The following is a 21869-nucleotide window of genomic DNA, read 5'->3' as shown; positions in this document are numbered from 1 at the left end:
GTGTGTGTGTGTGTGTGTGTGTATGTATGTGTGTGTGTTTAGACTGTAATTTTTAAGTTATCTATTTATTACATATAGAAAATATTCTTTGATTTGTTATGTATATAAATAAAACTTTTTTTTTTTCTTTTTTTTTTTTTTTTTGTCTGTACAGAATCTCTTTGGAATGTGGCATTTGTATTACTAGACCAGAGTGGTACTTTAGGATTGAGTGTGCTAAACAACAATTAGTTTTAATAAAGTCTAAAAGGTTAATATAAATGGTTTAAAAAATTCCAAAATTCCAGGAACACATTGGAATTGGAATTTTCATCCTATAGTTCCAGGCTTATTGAGAAGGAACTGGACAGCTGAAGACTGGAAAAAGACCAGATGATGTTTTTTTTTTCTCTAATCTTCAACTGTCCAGTTCCGGTGACTCTGTGCCCATGATAGCCTCAGATTCTTGTTCTTGGCTGACGGGAGTGGAACCTGATGTGGTCTTCGGCTGTTGTAGCCCATAGACCTCAAGATTTGATCTGTCGTGCGTTCTGAGATGCTTTTCTGCTCAACATGGTTGTAAAGAGTGACTATTTGAGTTACTATAGACTTCCTGTCAGTGCAGACTAGTCTGTTCGTTCTTTTCTGCTCTCTCTCATCAACAAGGTGTTTCAGCCTGCAGATCCTCCACTCACAGGATGTTTTTTGTTTTTCACACCATTCTGTGTAGAGACTGTTGTGTGTGAAAATCCCAGGAGATCAGCAGTTTCTGAAATCAGACCATCTCCTACCAACAAACATGCCACAATCAAAGTCACAGAGATTGTACTTTTTCTTCATTCTGATGTTTGATGTGAAGATTGGATAACTGCATAAATGAGCAGGTGTACAGGTGTTCCTGTTAAAGTGACGGGTGAATGTACATCATTATTTAAAAAGATGGGACAGGGACAGGCAAAACTAAATTCCCACCTTACGCGCAGTGTTCCTGGGATAGGATCCGACCCTGACTAGGATAAAGGGCTTTAAAACTCATGCAACCTCACTAAGGCTGTTTGGCAGTGAGGGGTGCAAGAGCAAAGTGCACATTTAAATCCAAAACCCTCCCAGATATTACGGAGTGAAAACAGCAGATCTGGCAACTCCGTATTTGCGTATACAAGTACCACTGCAGCTGTGTCAAGTGTTAGATTATCCTGTCTGCCAAGTGTGAAAACTGGTGATGCGGATTTCTGCCATTTGACTTGTTATTTTATTGTAAGGTTTGGGCAGTGGAGGAGAAGGAGGGGTTTGTCAACGGAAGACGAAGTTTTTCAGGTTTTCTGAATCTGAAAAATGAAAATCGAAAGTCAGAATGACATGCGATACACCACACGGAAACTTCTGCGCGAACTCACAACGGGTTTGATTTCACACTAGGCTACTAATAATTATTAAATCAAAAAAAAAAAAGGAAGTAAAACCCTCGCAAGAGATGGAAAAGCGCGCTACGCAGCGCCTTTACGGTAAAAACTGTGCGTGACGTGACGTGAGCGCTAACGGAAGCCGTGTGTTTGTGCTCCTGGCTCAACAATAAGTGCTGCGGTCGGCTTAGCATTTAAGGTAGGAAATAACTCATCATCGAAAAAAAAAAAAAAAAAAAAAGTTGTTTAGATGGCTTGCTGACTTCGTATGAAGTCTAGAGGTTTCTTTCCCTGTAGATGGCACTGCGAATTATATAATTTGCTTTAAAGTTGTGTTTATCTGTGGATTTTTAAGAGCATTGTAGTGGAAATTCATTATTTTGGAGATGAGTTAACATACACAAAGCAGAGTTGGATGTGTTTTATTTCAAGTCTACTCTCTCCACGATTTAAGCGTCTCACCTTCAAACAGAAAGTGAAAGTTTTTCTTGGCTAGTCAGGAAGGAAACCCCGACGACAGACAGTGACTGCTGCATCTGGGTAGTCCTTAAAATGCGTGTACAGCTCAAGCAGGTCAGTCAGCCTCGGACACCCAGGACGCACTGGATATGCGCGCGGCGACCCTAACTTTCCTTTTCATCATCTCTGAATACTCCACCATCACAGGAGGAGATGGTAAGTTCTGAGTTAGACTACCTCCCTAATAGTATTCACAGTCGTTGACGACTTACTAGAGCACGAAACCAATGCTGTAGGTACAGAATGAATTGGCAGATACAGCCATTCAGCCTTCAGACATTATTTACAGGCTGAACTCAGAGTCAATATACAAACTACATATACACAAAATACTATTTTAATTTCCTTCTGAAATCCACAATCCATCCATTCAAATAGGAAGGCAAAATAGCATGAAGAGCAAACTCACAGGATATCACACAACAATAACTCACAACAATCACTGAGCCTTCTTTGTACAAAAATAAATTTGGAACAAAAAGTAGGAGTGAGACATTTAGGAACACCTAAATCTGCTCAGTTTATGTGTATTATGTGTATTATGTGTAACCTTTCTTTTAACATCAAAGTTTTGCTTCTTCTTGCTTTATACAGCAAATGAACACTTTTATGCTGTACAATTTATTAAGTATGCCTTAGGGTTAATTAGGATTTAGGATGTTGGAATAGTACTATTACCATTACTATGTACTATTATAAGGAGTTTACAACATTGATGATATATATGTGAATTTATATATGTATGTGTATATATATATATATACATATATATATATATATATATATATATATATATATATATATATACACAGAGTACTGTGCAAAAGTCTTAGGCACCCTATTTTTTTAGTACAAACTTTGTAATAGATTTTTACTTTATGACTTCTACATTATTGATTCAGTACAAAAACATTTTAAATTTCCAAATATTAGTTTTCCAGCACAAAAGTAAATTTACTTTACTTAATTTACTTTTACTTTTTACTTGAATTTAATTTACTTTGAGTTACTTATGTCAGGGCTATTTATGACCCAGACTAAGATTTTATTTATACAACCATTTTTGCTTTTTTTTTTTTTTTTTTTTTTGTGAACAATGTCAATTTGTACAAATAATAAGGCTGGTACTAATGGGTACTGGAGGCTACTTTATCTTAACTGTATCTAAACTTCTAATCTTTTGTCCTTCGTTTGTCTTATGCTGTCAACACATCAGGTTTTTCCTGACAGAATTTTGGAATAACTAGGAGTGAATTGTGCTGGGGAAACACAAATATTTTGAATAAGGTCTAACATCATTAGCAGGATCCTGTGGCTGATAAAATGAATACACCCCGCTGCTGCAATAACAGTCATAATTAAAGAAGAAAGAAATGTAGAGGATATTTGTTTTGTTTTTAAATGAAGAAATCCTGGCTGTAAAAGGAGGCAGTTTCAGTATCAACAAACTGAAATCATGTGAATGATGCATGTAAATGATGTCACATCCAATGATTAAAGGATGTCTGATTGGTGCATTTTTTTAAAAACAGCTCAGACCATTTTGGAGTTTTGCACTGTGATGGGAACAGTGAAAACATCAGTGACACTGACATGGTGGAAGATTTTTGTTTTATGTGTTTTATGGATTTCTTACTTTTTTTTAAACAGAAGAATTAAATATATATAGCATTCTATATATAAGTAAGCATTCTGTATGTAAGCTCTTGCACCTATGTTCTCTTTTACTATAAAGCCATTGAGCACACAGCAGGTAAAGCACCAGACATGAGACTGAAGCTACTGTCTGTTGGACATGAAACATAAAATTTATAGACAAGCTACATCATCGTGACTCTGTTATAACTATATTTGGACCAGGGCCCTAGCTACAGACTATATGAAATGTGATATTTTCTCTACAGCGAAGATGTATGATTCTCTATGAGACATGTCTCAGTAGTAATGGGAGAGATTCATACATAAATAAAAACAAAATAATAAATACAAAGGGGGTTTAACTTAAAGAACATTAAAAACATTCATTGCAGTGATAACTGTTCATAAGTTCATTCAAGTTGTACATGAGAGAGTTGTTTGTGTAAGAGGGAAATACCCGAACCATGTCCTTGTCGCACTTCTTCTAAGCATTAACCAAAATTCACACGTGGTCATAACATCCATCTCTGGTGATCAGATCACAAGCGGACACAGAAAGGTGTGATTGCAGTCAGATGCATCTCTCTCTTGAAGTTAATAAGAAAATTAATGCAGCTTGTCATGAAAACTTCGATGACAGAAAGCTTACAGAGTGTTACAAAGCTCTGACATACAAGACCCCTTCCGTAAATGTTAAATAAATGTCTCTTTACAGAAAGTTTCAGTATATCAATGATTATACATTCTTAGGGCTCATAATCGCAGTTATGGATGTTAATAAGTGTGAACAGGTGCTCTGTTCAAATCTCCTAAAAATCAGTTAAAATCAGTTGCACGTAAAGCAAATTTTTCCCGGCTCCACCCTCCATTCAGAATCCAGCGCTTGACCACGCCTCCGCCTCCACATACCCCCAACTCCGAACTCAGGCCGGGGAGCCATCCAGCCTGCCACTGACTCTCACCCCAATGCCGAGAGAGGAAATCAGCCACAGCCATCTGCGCCCCCGGGCTGTGGACCACCTCGATCTTAAATGGCTGAAGTGACAGATACCAATGAGAATGAGTGATCAACACATTGGCATCCTTCATGCGGTGGAGCCACTGGAGCGGGGCGTGGTCTGAACAGAGGGTGAACGATCATCCCAACCAATAGTATCAGAGGGTGAGGTCTGCCTACTTGATGGCCAGACACTCTTTCTCAATCGTGCTGTACTTACTTTCTCACACCAATAGTTTGCGGCTGATGTACAGCACAGGGCGCTCCTCCCGCTCCACCAACTGGGACAACACAGCCCCCAGCCCTCTGTTCGATTTTACCTGAATAAAAGCCTGTTGGCACGACTCCGTCCACTGGACTGGATCTGGTACTCCCTTTTTAGTGACATCTGTCAGTGGGCTGGTGACATCCGAATAATTAGACGCAAACCTATGGTAATAGCCGGCCAGCCCCAGAAACTGTCTCACCTCCTTTTTGGTCTTGGGTTTCAGGCAGGTCGCAGTCACTGCTGTCTTATCAATTTGGGGATGCACCTGCCCATGGCCCAAGTGGAAGCCCAGATACTGTACTTCCACCCATCCAGTTGCACAGTTTTTTGGGTTTGCTGTGAGTCTCGCCAATCTCAATGATCTCAGGACAGCCCTCAGATGCTGCATGTGTTGCTGCCAATCATTACTATAAATAATAATGTTGTCCAGATATGCAGTGGCATAGGCAGCGTGTGGACGGAGGATTCTGTCAGTGAGTCATTGGAACGTCACAGGGCTTCTGAACAACCCAAAAGGAGGGGTCACGAATGGGTGTAAACCAAATGAAGTGGAATAGGCCGTTTTCTCACAAGATATTGGAGTCAAGGGGATCTGGCAATATCCCTTTGTCAAAGCCAGTGTTGATTAACAGCGAGCTGCACCTAACCGATTGAGCAGTTCATCAATGCGGGGCATTGAGTACCAGGACCACTGGATTGGACCAGTCACTGTGGGACTCCTCGATTTCCCCCATGTGATGTTGTATGAGATTAGTGCAACCGGGTAGCGGCAAAAACACGTCAGGAAATTCCATGATTTTGGGACGGTGAGAGGTGGTCTCTATATGGGAACGGGGTGAATTGAGCGACCATTTTTAGATTCATCTCCACTCCTAGTTCCTCTCTCACTGGAACAACCATCGCCAAAGCCACAGGGGCCAACTCTCTCCATGATTTAACAAGATTGAGGTGGTATATCTGCCACGCCCCACCTCTATCTATTTGCTTCACCTCATAGTCAACCTCCCCGACTCACCGTGTGACCTTGAAGGGCCATTGCCACTTGGCGAGTAATATGGAGCTCGACGTTGGTAGTAATACAAACACTTTATCTCCCTGTGAAAACTCACTCGCCAGGATTGACATTCTTGCACCAGTAGCAAATTCTCCTGTGTTATTTGCCCTAGTGTTTGGAGTTTTGCTCTCAGGTCAAGAACGTACTGAATTTCACTTTTGCTCTCTGAAGGTCCCTCTTTCCAATTTTCTCTGATGATGTATAAGATGCTGTTACGCGTGCGCCCATATAGTAATTCAAATGGGGAGAACTCCATGGAGGCTTGCAGGACCTCTCATACTGCGAATAGTAGGGATTTGAGCCACTTATCCCAATTCCGAGGGTCCTCATGTACGAACTTCCGAATCATATTTTTAAGGGTTTGATTACACCACTCGACCAGGCCATCCATCTGAGGAAGGTAAATGCTGGTACGAATTGATGTAATCCCTAAGAGTTCGTATAGGTTGCGACGGGTGCGTGACATTAGCATGGTGCCTTGATCGGTCAGGATCTCTTTCAGGATCCCAACCCAGGAGAAAATTTTGAAGAGTGCCTCCGCAACACTGCGTGCTGAGATGTTGCGAAGAGGAACGGCTTCGGGGTATCGCTTTGCTAATCCAGTAGGACCAACACAAAGCGATGCCCTCGTGCAGTCCGTTCCAGTGACCTAACAATGTCCATACCAATTATCTCTAAGGGGACCTCAATTAATGGAAGGGGGCTCAATGGCACTTTTGGGGTGACTTGAGGATTCAGCAGATGCCGCGCACCATCTGCAAACATCACCAGTAAGAAGTGGGCCATGAGACGGTTTAGCGTTTTGTCCTGACCTAAATGTCCCACCATCGGATTATGATGAGCTGCCTGGAATAACATTTCCTGATGGCTTTTTGGGACGAACAACTGGGTTGTTTATTCTTTGGTTTGAGTGTCCTGCATCACTCAGTATAACCTATTTTTAATAACCGCAAAATAGGGGAAGGAGAGTGCAATGTCAGGCTGAACCCGCTGACCATCAATTACTTTCACTTTGTTGAAGGTGTGCCTGAGGGCTCAGGTTCAGGGGAAAGGTTTCAGGGAAACTGGCCCCCGTTTCCATGGTGCAGGGAAAGGGGGAGGGCGGGGAGAAAAAGGAGAAGAACAAGAGAGAGAGAGGGAGTGAGAAGGGGGAGGGGACTCACCTGCCCCAGATATGCCACCAAGTGGTCCTCCGCCAGTTGGACTGCTTCTTCTAGCGACGCCGGACGGTGGCACTAGACCCATTCAGCTGTCTCCTCCAGTAGCTGGGTGACAAACTGCTCCAACACCACTATGTCGACTACGTTGCCAGCCCCATGCTCCTCTGCCAGCAGCCACCTGCGACAGGCGTCTAGTAGCTGTTGGGCTAAGGCAAATGGGCAGCCAAGCTCACTGCACACCAGCAAGCAAAAGCATTTTCATGGGTGCGGGCCACCCGCCTCAAAATAGCCTGCAAATAGTCCAGGTACTCCAGCTGATTCACGACCGGAAGCTGTTGGGCTGTCAGCTGGGTTTCCCCCGACAGTAGCGGCAACAAGCGGAATGCCTAGTGTGAGTCTGGCCAGCCTCACGCTTCCGCAGCATGCTTAAAGAGTTCCGTAAATGCTTCCGGGTTGTCCTGTGGTCCCATATTGGAGAGCATGATGTGGGGCATGGTGGCAGCAGAGGCCACCAGGGCTGCTGCTGGAGGACCCACCGTTTGGACCAGGCTCTGCAGCACCTTCCAGTCCTCTGCCTGGGCTTGAAGCAGGGCCTTGAAGTGCTGCTTCTGCTCTGTGTGCAGCGGGAGGAGGGCCTGATGTTGCATCTGGTGGATGTCAGCCAGGGTCTGGACAATCTCTGCGAGTGGCGCAGACTCCATGATGGTGGATCTTTCTCCACTCCCGGGAACACGCCCCCACATACACAATGGCATAATTACAATTATGTCTAAAGGTATATCTATTTTTCAGGCTTGAACATTTCCACATTTATGTTTATTTAATTGCAAGAAAGTGTTCACTATTACACTGCCAGACTGTACCACGGCTTAAGTTTGTTGACCTGGGAAATTGCTTTATATAATTCAATACATTATGCTGACTTTTTCAGTATAGATTCTAGTTGTGTTTTGTGAAATTTGTGCACCATTACTTATTTTTCAGATACTTTCTTTGTTGAGCATGACAGTATTATGCTGTTTATGCTAGTCAGTATTTCTGTTTTCTGTGTACTAATTCAGGCTGTGGTCTTGTGATATAAATGTGTGCACAACATTTAGGGAGTAGGAGCTTATCATATACAGAGGAAAGGATGTGGTTAGCTAAGGAGGTTCGCTAAGTGTAGTGTAGAGCTAGTAATAATTCAGCATACTACACACAGTTACCAGCATTTTGTGAAGCACTTGCACAGCTGAGCTTTCACTACATCTACTATTAGGCACATAAACAAAAGAATCTCAGAATTGACTGGAAATTGACATGGAATATAATACTTGCACTTTCAATCTGTCTGTCAAACCCCACTTGGCAACTCGACAAGGTTGAATATTTATACATTCACCAGCCACTTTATTATGAACAACATATTAATACTGAGTAGTCTCACCCATTTAGCTAAACACCACACTGTATACCCCTAATGCTACCAGCCAACAGCAGGAAAAAAAATTGCAAGTGTTACAGATTGAAATGTGGAGAAACAGCATGAAACCAGGTGAGCAGCAGTACCCTGAAGCACTCAGCGCAATCTCATCTGGAGTTTTGGAAAATACAAAGTAAAAAGGATGTGATGAACTATGTCTACACTTGTCAGTAACATGATCAGTGCTAGTGGTTGATTTTCTTCATATTACAGTGGCCTTTTATGAAGGTCAGGACTTTCTACCATCACACAAGTACAGATGACATGATTAACTTTAAATGGATTAAATGATTAACATGGAGTGCTTATGTTTAAAGGCAGTGGTTTAGACCTTGTAGCCCATGTAGGAAGCCCTACATTTCATTTAAGTGCAGCAATGAAATGTTTCTGTATTTCATGTATAAATTAATGTATAAGTGTGTCTATATGTCAGGCGTCAGAGATGGCAACAGTTGCAGTGAATGAGTTTATTAAAAGAGACTGGCAGGTACAAACAAATCCAAATCATAATATCAAGATCAGAATCCAAAAACAGACTAAAGGTCAGGCAATGTACAAACAGGTTATCAAGGAATAAGGCTATAAGCACAAAATGAGATAACAAACGTGGGTCAAAACAAGAAGTAGCAAACATGGACAAAGGCTTGATACGTCAGATGAAATACAGAGCTGACCAAATATGTCGCTCTGTGTGTGTGTGTGTGTGTGTTTGTGTTTGGAGTGTGCTTATATGCTGTGGTGTGATTTGAGTCCAGATGTCTGTAATTAGTGATCAGGTGAACATGAGTGTGTAAACTGGGAGTTGGAGTCCGTTATGGCCATGTTTGTAGGTGGAGGTGCATTCTGGGAAATAGAGTCTGACCCCGAATTCGGCATTGACATGACACTATATTATTCAACTTTCTGGGAGAAATTCAATAAAAATTCAGTAAATAACGACTTCTGTGGGCTCTTACGGCAGATTTAAGTACCCTTTGTTTTAATGGGTGCAATGTAATGAGGCTCGTAATATGTCATTTTGGGTCCTGGCTGAATATACGGCTTCACTGGGGGTGAATAAGTGTGTGGACGGGGTTTAAAAAAAAAAAAAAACATATCTCGACATTTAGTGGACAGTGCACTCTTTGCTTTCCCCATCCTGATGCATGGCTTCTCCATATGATGTTTAGGAGATCTCTCAAAGGGGTGGAACCTTGTAACCAACTGCCAGTAACTGAAATCATCTCATACTTAAACATATCCGCACTAGTCAGACTTGCAGAGTGCTCAGAGCTGCAGTAGTGGTCAGTAACTAAATCCAAAACAGTTTTACATAACTAGTATAGTCATTGTAATTGGTAACTATTGCATTTAATTATGTTTGATTATTTGTGTTAAATTTTTGTTTATTTATAGTTCTATTTACCTAGCTGTCATTACCTTCTTCAATGAAACTGAGCTAGCTAGGTATCAGCTTACCTGGCAGACACTACCAATTCAGTTCACTACTAGTTCAATTCAATTTTATTTATATAGCACTTTTAACAAGTACATTGTCACAAAGCAGCTTTACAGAAATATATAAATTCAGGATATAAATTTTAAATGTATAAATTTATCCGTAATGATCAAGCCAGAATCTGCGGTGTCAAGGAAAAACTCTCTGAGACGATATGAGGAAGAAACCTTGAGAGGAACCAGACTCAAAAGGGTACTCATCCTCATGTGGTTGACACCGGATAGTGTGATTATAAATAATTTCCCTTCTATAACTGTGTACTACATGGTCAAAAAGTGTAACTAGGAAATTCATTATAGCTTTCACATGAAGTCTATTTTGTTGAAGTTATCAAACTGTTCACTGATGGAGACTTGAGAGACTTAAACACTGAGACTGTGTCTGAGTCCTGAACATTAATTGGAAGGCTGTTTCATAACTGTGAGGCTTTGTAAGAGAAAGCTCTGCCCCCTGCTTTAGCCATCACTATTCAAGGTACCACCAACTATCCTGCACCTTTTGATTGAAGTAGGCATGGCCGATAATAAAAGACCAGAAGTTCACTCAGGTACTGCGGCGCAAGACCATTCAGTGCTTTATAGGTCAATAGTAGTATTTTAAAATCCATGCGAAATTTGAATGGGAGTATTCAAATAATCCAACCTAGAGGTAACAAAAGCAAGAACTAATTTTTCTGCATTGTGTAGTGACATTATATTTCTTATCTTAGCAATATTTCTGAGATGAAAGAAGGCTATCCTAATGTTGATACTCTTACTTATGAGGAAGACAAGAATTAAACAGGCTAGACCATCAGATGGACCAGATAAAACAGGACACACACAAACATATATACACTTGTGCTTCCCCTAGTCTTGAAAAAAAATGTCTCAGATGCTTGTTAACAAAAGTGAAATGCTTTACTAAATAAAGCTTATTCCAAGGTATAAGATTTTAAGAAATTTGTTAAATCTAAACAGAATTTGTTTTTGTGTTCTGGAGCAGCAGGGTGTGGCAAAGACTTATTAAATATTAGAAAGTATTATCTGGGTATTATCTATACATCATACAGTTAAATCCCACTCAGTGTCGACTGCTAATCTTCTATCTTGGAACTCTAGTGTATACATGTGGGAAGTAAATTTAAACTTTCTCTCATTAATGGGGTTGGGCTTGCATTGGCTGGATGTGGGTTCTGTAAGTAGGTTTTGTTATATGGGGCTTTTTTTCTGCAATGTAGCTCATCTTGCTGTAATATTAATGTCACGCATGTGTGTATGTGTTTGCATTTACACTTACTCACACAGGCTAATTTCCATGATGACCAATTGGTAATTATACCATCCTTGTGTTATCAGTCACATGTGCTCAAGCATCATGGATATGACAAAAAAGCAGCTGACTCGGTTGTGATCAAAAGTAATGTGGCAGAACAAGGTGCTAAAAAAGCAAGCGAGATGTCATTTCTGTTTCTAAAATCAAAGTCAATGCCAAAAACATGCACTTTTGGATCTCTAAAGGATTCTGAAGTGTCACAGATAAGCAGAACAAATTTTAACATTGACTTGACTGTGCTGTGGAGTCATTTGGATAATTAGGAAGTCTTTGTGTTTTGATGTTGGCATTTATTTTGTTATTTTTGTGGTTTGTTGTTTCAAGGGCACAATGTACTTTTGTAAGGCCCAGTGTTCTGAGTGCATATTGTGAAGAAATCTTAAGGAAATCTACAGTTGATTCCATTAATCATCCCGTACCATCACTGAAATGTTATGGTTGCAGTCCATCTTTGTACCACAGTCATCATATCTAGACTGTTAGCCCTATATGACAGCTTTCAACACTATTACAATTACATGAAGGACTATGAGGAATGTTGTGTGCGTATATATCCTGGGACCTTTTCTCTCCCTGACCATTTGCTGGATAACTATTTGGGAGTGAGCCAGTGAATAATTTACCAGAGTGTAACCATAATCCCATTTCAGTTACTTCAAAACAAGGAGTCATATTCATAAGTCATAATGATATGATCTCATAGATCAGCATTTACAAATTTATGCAATATAAAAGTGCATGTATGTTTGTCTGAGTTTGTATTAGTGTTTGAAATGTTTTATTCTTTTTTTCTTCTAGGAAATTGTGGGGCTCCTCCAGAGATTGCAAATGCAGAGAAAGTAAAAAATATCACAAGTCCCAAGTTCCGCATGACGTGTAAAGAAGGATACCTGAGAGCAGCTGGAACTTCCAGCCTCTTTAAATGTAGAAATAACTCATGGGATAACAGTCCTCCTCTAGTATGCAAGCGTAAGGGACTTCTATTCAGCAATACATTTGCTTATAATGGTGTGTTATAGTGTGTGTATAAGTAAGGCTTTGCTAGAAATTTTCCTTACAGTCCTTTTCTTTATCTTACAGTGTATCACTCCACAGCAATGCTGAACTCTGCAGCATGTTTTTACTTTTAGACATATTTTAATTTGTTTTCTTATTATTTCAGGTTACCACAATATCACAATTTGTATTTAAATAGTGTCTTTTATAATAATAGCTTTTATTCAGCACATAAGTCACAATGACTGATTTTCTTATTGTGATTATGCATTTGGATTATGCTAATAAGTCATCTTTTCTTTTTCTTTATGTGGCATTCATGTTTCAATATGGGTGTCCTGCAGGTCGTCCATTACCGCCAAGTGAGTAGTCTTCTTTTGTAAACTTATTTCCTGTCTACCTTTCTTTGAAAATTGATTTGGATTTATATCCTGCAACTGTCTCTTCCTGCCTTGAGCTTAATACATACAAATAGATTTCTGGGACAACAGATGTGTGGTCAAGTCAGTACTTTCACATGTCTTTCTGCATACCCATCTCTGTCTGTATCTCTCGACCTTTATTCCACTTACACATTTACAATAAGTTAAACACACTACACATTCTGTCAAAAAGGACGTTTCTATAAGAGTTGCCTGACCGAAAACCCAAGACCTTTTAACTATGACTCATGTTGAACTTTATATATTATATTACAGATGTAACCCAGCTGATTCACACTTCTAGTTCAACTGTAACTTCGTCAATGTCCAGTCCAACACCGAAGACATATAACGTGACTGCATCACCAGGAAAACACACTTCCACAACATCTGGTATGTATGTTTTAAGAACTTGCATGGGTGTGTGGGTGTCTGCGTTGTATGTGTTTCCGTGTGTCTGTGTGTTTGCATCAGGCATTGCTGATATTTTCTTGTATGATACACTTCTACGACAGGGAAAATTGTCTTCACAGCAACACACACAGCTTCCACAACATCATGGACATCCCGCCAAACCTCTCAGAGGACCACAACAATGGAGGAGACATCTGTCACCACATCAATTACGGCTAGAATTACAGCTTCGTCCACGACTGAGAAAGAAAATATGATCACAATGTCCTCACATTCCTCTAGCAGCTTCTCTCCCACAAGCACTGGTCAGCATGAACTAAAGGAAACTAATGGGCTAATTTGTCTTTATCCAGGTTTAACTCAAATAATCTACTAACCTGACAGCTGAAAACTGGCATCATAGTCCAAAAAATATGATTTTTATTTCAAGTGGAATCTAGATTGGGTTGCCATTTTATCAGGTTCACCTACCATATGTTACTTTGTATGCATATAAATGCTATGTACCATTCACCAGCCTCCCTTTACCCTGTTCATCAGTGGGAACAAATACCACCAAAGCACCACCACTCATCAGATATTATATTATATATTATTATATTATATTGGGTGTTGGATCATTCTCAGAATGGCAGTGACACTGACATACTAGTGTGTGACACTGGCACAAGTGTCAGCATCATCCAATAAAGTGTTTGCAAAAGAAAATAATAATTAACATTTAACAAGAGTCATAGTTTTAAATCCAAATCCATGGCGAATTCAGGAGCTACCACAAATCTACAGTCCAAGACATTATGGAAATACTCTCACTCGCCTGCCTGTTGAACTCACCCATTTCCTGTTAACCCTCATTTATATCCATGTATTTATGCCAGTTTATTTACCACTTACCATTGCGAGGTTTTGTCATTACAGTGTGCATTTCTGTTTTGTTATTCCTGTTTTTTTTTTTCTTTTTGCGTCTTGTCAGGTGGCAGAAACAGTATACAGATTTTGAGTGCCTTATCTGTGCTGATATAGCAAAATATTGTGGAGAAAGAACTTTGGAGGGACTCACCATGGGGGAGCGAGAAGTGGGGGGCGCTCGCTCATGGGCCTACTGTGGAGCCTGGAGGAGCATTGTGCCAACTGGTGCTTTGGACTGCCACAGTAGTAGCACAGTCTCTCCTTCTGACGCCTTTGGCATTTCACAGGGGTTATTATGACTTGACCTAGTTGCATGGGTTCTGCAGCATGGAGTTCTTGGGCAGGGTTCATTTTCATGTTAAACAACCAGGCAGTTGTGTGAGTTCGTTAGCAGGAGGTGTAGACGAATGGACAGGTCTATGAGTGAGTCAAGGGACACCTGATCGTCCTGACATGCCAGCTTGGTGAGTATGTTAGTGTTCAATCCTTGATGATAAGTGGCCTTGAGCACCAGCTCATTCCAGCCATTACCAGCTGCTAAGATTACCCTATTTGATAAGACAATACTTTATTGATCCCAAGGGGAAATTAAAATTAGAATAAGAACTGCTTAGCGTATACAGTCATCAGTGCCAGAGGCTGGTGCAGGGTTTCGAGGGTGATGAGTCTCTCTCCAATCTCCTTGCCCTCTGGAGAGTGGTCTGTTGGAATAGCTGGAGGAAACGGTAATAGGAAGAAGTGTGTTGACCTCCTTGAGATTAAAATGCAGTGGCCCAGGTTATCTGTTATCAAGTTGATGAATTGAGCGATTTTGGTTTGCTCGGAAACTCTGTCTTAGCTTGAAAAGTATAGCGAACATTGTAGCATGAAGCCTCTATACCTGCCAGGATCACCTGCATATTTGTCTGGGCATACAATGAGCGGAGAAGCCAATAGAGAGGGTGCCACAGAGGGGGCTAGCATGGATGTCATTGTGATGTAGAACTGTGCTAGCTGCAGGTTGATCATGGCTATCTGCTGCTGTTGTTCTTCAGTGAGGCAAGCCCTGTGTCATCACAGCCCAATGCCAATCCAAGTTACCCGCTGCATGTATTTATGCAGGCGAAGTATTCTGTTAGGCGGCAGGGATGGGCACAAGTGCAGGTAAAAACGCTTTATTTTTCCAAGTTGACAGACAGATCAAATCATAAGACAAACTAAGTATCAAAAAACAGGCAATGGTCAGGTGACAGCATGGACTAGGAAAAACAGGAATCAAAATCCAGGAAAACAAGTGTGTCAGAATACAAACGCTTGGTAACCACTGGTAACAGACACAGAGTATATACTGAACTGCATTCAATGCCACCACCTTCCACCTTGTGACAAACTTCTGTGAGTTTCTGCTACCTGCTATGCCACCAGATTTTTATTAGTAGTAGTAGTAGTTAATGGTAGGAGCAGTGGTATTATTATTATTATTATTATTATTATTATTATTACTTTATTTTAATTTTTATTTTACTTGATTTTTAATTATTCATTGGGTGTCATTAGGTACAGAAACAGGATATTCATAGCCATAGTGTGTATTTTGAGTGAGTCACAGCTTTTTATCATGACATATTGCCTTGCCATTTTGATTTTCCTTTATTTCCTTTATTTTCCTTTAATTTTGTTTTTTTAACTGTTGCTGTATTGTATTTTATTTTTTATTAACGAATCAACCAGATTGTGTTTCAGTTGTACTGTGATTGTTTAATGTATGCGTGTCTTAATTGCTTGCTGGTGCATCTGCATATCAAATTCTTGTTTTAGAAATCTCCTGATCCACTTATACCAGTGCAACACACACTACCATGTCAGTGTCTCCAGTGTGCCAAGAATGAGCCACCAACCAAACAATATAGGGTCAGTGGTGCTCCTAAGGTGTTTCTGCTGATGTACAGAGAAGAGTGGGGCTGGCATACTGCATAGCAACAGATTGTTGTAGGCACATTCAAGACACAGACAAAATAGTTTTCTATCTATTCGATCTGTGCAGGGTGCACTCACTGACATCAGGAAATCCAAAAATAGAGATCTTAAGTGTGGTATGTAATTATTGCAAGGGATAGTGCTAACCTTCTTCACAGGTATTTTTAAGATGAGCATTGGCTGAGGAAGAACAACCGATATTCCGAGCGCTGTCTCACTAATCCATTTGCCTAATCCATCTGGCTTTCTGTTCGGTCCAGCTTGGTTTGACAATGCACAAACTTAAACAAATCAATAGCAAAAAATAGAAGGCGGTGGAAGGGATGTGGAAAACCTACTTGCAAAAGTCTTTAATACATTAAAAAAATAGCAATGGACAATGTAAACAAACCTTTTTCAATTCTGGAAATAAACCGAGAGCCGCTGCTAAAAATGAATACATATGAATAAATAGTTTAGAAAACAGTAATTTTGTAACCTTTATCATTTCTTTTCAGAATATAATTAAAGCAGCACTTAAACTCTGTCTTCTGCCAGTTGTTGTCTTGTGTGTCAGTTTAGCAGCTCTCATCGGCTCGATTCGGCATTAACACGTGTACTTCCTGCAGCTTACTTCCTGTTGTTTAAGTGTGATATGTGATTACTCTTGTGATTCCTGCCCAAGCAAACAACACAGAGGGGATAGTAACCTAATGATTCAATTGAAACAGACTAAATACTGCATATGTAAATGCACTCTCAGTTACTTCATCTTTCTTTGTTAATTCACTCAGACTGGCTGTCACCACTTCATGTTTTTACAGAAACATGTTCAACAGCACATCACTGCCTCACACAACCTCTCTCTCTCTTTGTTTCAGGAGACATTGGTGCTTTGTCTAATACAGGTAGAACTTTCATTTTTCATGCGCGTGTCTCACCTCCCAGTATCTCTCTGCTTCATTTTCAGATCTGTCCCTCTCTGTGTCATTCTAATAATTTCTCTCTGTTTTATTGATGTTTAGCCACAAAGGGCATCACTGCAGGGATTTTAATAGTTGTAATTATTGCTGGATTGGCAGCTACAGTAGCCGTTCTTTTTTGGCGTCGACGGTAAGATTTTGAAAATCTATGCAATGTAAATTAACATAGATGCCTTATTGTACACTACTGAACTCATTATCCTGTCTCTGTTATTCTCTCTTAGTTCAAAGCTACCTGGTGGACATTCTGTAGAAATGATGACCCAGAATTCTGGCTCAGATCAGCCCTTAATGAAGCCGCACACCTTCACAAGCAGCTGTCCTCCAGACCCTGTTACACCTCCAGTCACTCCTTATAAAGACTCTTCCGGGAGCACATATATTAATGCTCCTCTTTCTGCTTAAAATGCTTACCAGGGCAAGTTAAATAGAAAATATTTCATGTGTGGACAACAGCATTATGATCAAAATGCTATGTTTACAATGAAAATGCAGCAGACAATCCTGAAACAGTGAATCCAAGACAAGAAAAAAAAATCCTTCTAAACATCCTTCATTGTAATGGCCAGTTTTATTCTAGTATTTTCTAGCTCTATAGCAATATTTAGATCATCAGACCCACTTTCGTGCATTTCTACAGAACTTCAGCTGCATTTGCTTTATCTGCGTTGCATGACACTTGTATGTGCTCTCAGTATCTTTTCACTTAAAAAGTGCAGAAATGGCCTTAAATCTAAGTTCTTTTACAGACAGTTCGTGTGTTTGTTATTACTTTCACACAATATTAAAGTTTTTTATTTATTTATTTGAAGTATATACAGGATAATTTTTTTTACGTGTTAAACTGGAAATAATGAATATATGAGTTATATTTTTCCAAAAACCTGCAGATTTTGTGTGTGCAATCCCAAATGTCTGGTACAGTGGACACAGCATTATATTATATATGTTATAGTGACCCTATATAAATATATAATAAATGTGTTGTGGCGTTTAATATGCAGCAGTAAACTTTGAACAATATGTACATAATGGGTAATGTTTTTGCTCTCAGAACTGAGAAGTTAAAGTAATATAGAAGTTTAATAATTGGGCTCTGTGCCCCAGCAGACTGTTTGACATGAAAAAATGACCATACATTTATTTGCTTGCTTTAAGTGTATTTACGTGTATGAACCATATAGGAATCATTTTAATACTATTCTTGTACATACACTCCTGGGCAAAAAAATGGGCCAAGCCCAAAATGGCAAAATATTAAGCTTTTAATGGTCTTAACAACAAATCATTGGTCAGGAAATTAGCAAGAATTAAACAAATAACTAAAGGAACTCAGTATGGGTTTAAGACTTGTGGCCCTTGATGGACTGCATCAGGTGTGGCAGATAACCAAATAACATCCCAGAAGATATTTTTAGAAAGTTTTGTACACCCAGATGTGTGTTATTTTACCTTTGCATACAAGAAGAATATATAAGTGACTTTTCCTGTTTCTAGCTTTTCCTGAAGCAGTGCACTACAGCAAAAGTAAACCAGCAAATGGTGGCACAGGAGCTCTCAGGAGTGTGTTTGTTTAATTCTTGCTAATTGTATGACAAATGTTTTTTATTTTTTTTATTTATTTTATTTTTTTTTCGTTAAGACCATTAAAAGCTTAATATTTTGCCATTTTGGGCTTGGCCCATTTTTTTGCCCAGGAGTGTAGTCATCTATTTTCAGAAAAAAGCATGAGCAATCTGATGATGTAAGATCAGTTAAATAAAGTAAGTTAAGTAAGTTGCCTGATGACTCATGGATACTGTTTTTTTTCTGCATGTTGTTTGTTTCAGGGGTTCTTTAAATATGATTCTGACTACATATATACTGAATAAGAGGGCATGCCAGAGCAAAATGTAATCATAGCAGTGAAAAATGTGTAATGCAGTACAGAAATGCTGCTGCTTTTAATTTTTGACATGTGGATAACATGCCACCTTGAAAAGCAAAACATTCAATGCATTCCTCTTATGTCACTTGACGTCTTTAAGGAGCGAAAATCAGCATGGTATTGCTTTTTAAATAGTAAAATGCTGAATTTGTGTCAGGAGTGAATGTGAGCCACCTTTGAAAGTAATTCACACTGCTGCACTACATTTCACTAGATTCAGTTTAAGGTAGAAAAACAAAGAATGAAATACATTAAACAAACACCATGGTATTGTTTTTTTATGAATCAAATACAGACTTTGTGTCAGAAGTTAAAATAATCAGTGATTGAGTTGAATAATAATTGAGTCATAAAATAATCAGTGGTTTCTCAGAAACTGTAAGTGACAAAGATGCACACACGTGCCAAGCCCTTCCAACAAAGTTGTTAAGTATGTTATAGAATTTGCATGACTGCTTGTGACAACAAGCTGAGCTACAACTGATGCTTTCTTGAGTTGAGTTCCCTCATTAGCTTGCTAGCCTTGTAACCTATCTTTCACCTCGCTGTCCCTGAGTTAGTTACGACTGCTCTCCTTGTTCAGCATGGTACCCACCTTTCAGTCTAGTGACCTGCGGCCCTGTGGATATGCGCTGCTAGAGTGGTTTAGTGTTCCTCCTTCACCATACCATGCTCTTCACCACTGAGTTTGAGAAGTTAAATTGACTTTGCTAACATGCATACAGAGGCCAAAGTAACGTTTCCCTCCATTTCCCAGCATATCTCTGCTAGGTTGTGCTATCGGCTCTATCTTGAGCTCCTGACTAATGGGCCTGTGGCTGAGCAGCTTGCTATACCACACACTCTTTTCTGGTATGTTAACAAGATCATACCACACACCACATTGGGGCTGAAGTTGATTCTCCCCATGTGCACTCATTTCCCATGCCGGGTAGGTTACTCTCTCAACACCTCCACTCAGACTTTTCCACATACACCCCATCTGGCCATTTAGCAGCCTGTGGCTAAGCACCACTAGTGTATTAACAGCATAAATAGCATTTTTGCCTAACAAGCCATAATCGTGAAAGACTCATTGCAGCCAAAATCCCCTGGAAGCTAATAGTGAGCCACAATTATGTGCACGCTGCCTCAGTGTTGGTCAGGTGCAGGAAGCAGTCTCTGGTTTGGACGTCCCATGTGCTGACTGTGCGGCGTTACACATGCCAACACATTATGCTCAGCTGGCAGGTTCAGGTGCTGATTCGGAGTTGAATCTGACCCAAGAGCATAACCTAGCCTAAACAACCTGCTGGTCATAAATGTCCGTGCCCAACCATGAACAATAAGCGGAGTAAAAAGTAGAGAAAGCACTTGGAACCTCTTTTGAAGTGAAGTGAAGTGACTTGTGGCTAAGTATGGTGACCCATACTTGGAATTTGTGCTCTGCATTTAACCCATCCAAGTGCACACACACAGTGAGCAGTTGGGGCGCCGCAGCAAAAAAGGCTGCCCACTGCTCCGGGTGTGTGTTCATGGTGTGTGTGTTCACTACTGTGTGTGTGCACTTGGATGGGTTAAATGCAGAGCACAAATTCTGAGTATGGGTCACCATACTTGGCCACAAGTCACTTCACTCCATTTAAGGATGGACTGGTGTCAGACGTGGCTCAGCTAAAACAACAAGAGGCAAAGTATGAACATAGTTACAGGATTACGTATTATGTCTTTACATATTACTTTAGTCTGAAATGATCAACTCTGTGTTTTAATGAGTGACAAAATACAAATACAAATGGAGACTATCTGTTTCTGCTACTGATTTCACTGTCAATTAAAGGACTGAGCAGAAGAATCAGATCTGTTTTCTGACAGTGTTCCCACTCATTAGCATTCAGGGTGTGGTATTTCCATGAACTCTGATTGTTTGGGTCACATAGCAATTCCGACATGTAGGACTCCTGAATACCCTGGAATACAGTGGATATCAGAAGAGGAAGACAGTGCTGTACAGTATAGCAATCATTTTCATACTTTCCTTGCATATATTCATATATTTTCAGAAAAAGCATGAGCAATCTAATGATTTAACATGTTAAATAAAATCATCACATCATGCAATGGCTGTGGATGACTGCCTGATGACTCACTGAGATGTTCTTCCTGCCCTGTAACACTGTTATTTTTGGATGTTGTTTATTTTAGGAGTTTCCCTTCAGTATCTTAAATACATCTCAGTTGGGTTCATATCAGGTGTTTTTGGTGGCTAGAACAAGACATGTTTTCATTTTGAAAATGGTCAGGATAGTATAGATTCTTCATGAACACCAGTGTATCTTGCTGATTGATGGTTATGGATCCTTACACATAGGGCTCTTTTAAATGTGATTCTGACTATATGATTATAGAGAAGATACCTTGTCAGAATGAAAAGTAATCACAGCAGTGAAAAATGTGTAACGCAATGCACAAATGGTATTGCTTTTCATTTGTGATATGCCATACCTATAAGCAAAACTTTCTTACAGCGTGGGATTTCTTTTTAAGAAATAAATGCTGAATTTGTGTCAGAAGTGAGTGTGCACTTCACTTAAGAACAATTCACACTGCTGCACTGCATTTCAGTGTGAGATTCCATTTAAGCTACAGCAGTGAAAGAATGTGAAATGCATTGAACAAAGAACAAGTGCCTTTTTTTTAAGAAGTAATGCTGACAGAAGTTAATGTAATTCCCCATTGCACTGTATTTCACTTTCATTATGCATATTACATTTGCAGCCATGCCACACTGAAATGCAATAAATTGAAAAACAGGTAGATTACATTAATCACACATTAATTACACTTTATCCTGGTCTGGGTCACGGTATTTTGATCACCAAGATACTTTCTTGTGAGCGTGCACACACATCTTGAGACCTTCCAGCAAAGTCACTTAGTATGATGTAGTATTACAGTAAATACCACAATAAATACCACTGCTGCCTCCTAAACAAATTGCTGGTCATAAAT

General features: G+C 39.8%; 1 protein-coding gene across 6 annotated transcripts; it reads left to right on the top strand.

Moving 5' to 3' along the window:
- The first annotated feature begins 1124 nt into the window (after positions 1-1124).
- On the top strand, positions 1125-18732 carry LOC113532074 (mucin-3A). 6 transcript variants are annotated; one of them, XM_026923211.3, is made up of 9 exons: positions 1125-1581; positions 1883-2057; positions 12091-12261; positions 12633-12650; positions 12987-13103; positions 13226-13429; positions 16850-16876; positions 16994-17081; positions 17176-18732. In XM_026923211.3, exons 2-9 carry the CDS (start codon positions 1991-1993, stop codon positions 17354-17356), a joined length of 873 nt encoding a protein of 290 aa, XP_026779012.2. In that variant the 5' UTR covers positions 1125-1581; positions 1883-1990; the 3' UTR covers positions 17357-18732. The 6 variants fall into 6 exon arrangements, with proteins under 6 accessions (XP_026779012.2, XP_026779013.2, XP_026779011.2 ...); XM_026923212.3 differs by having other exon boundaries at positions 1879-2057; XM_026923210.3 differs by having other exon boundaries at positions 1837-2057.
- The last annotated feature ends 3137 nt before the right edge of the window (positions 18733-21869 follow it).

The sequence above is a fragment of the Pangasianodon hypophthalmus genome, chromosome 18 (assembly GCF_027358585.1).
Source record: "Pangasianodon hypophthalmus isolate fPanHyp1 chromosome 18, fPanHyp1.pri, whole genome shotgun sequence".
Classification (NCBI taxonomy): domain Eukaryota; kingdom Metazoa; phylum Chordata; class Actinopteri; order Siluriformes; family Pangasiidae; genus Pangasianodon; species Pangasianodon hypophthalmus.
Note: the sequence above shows the minus strand (reverse complement) of the source record. Positions and strands in the feature narration are given on the sequence as shown.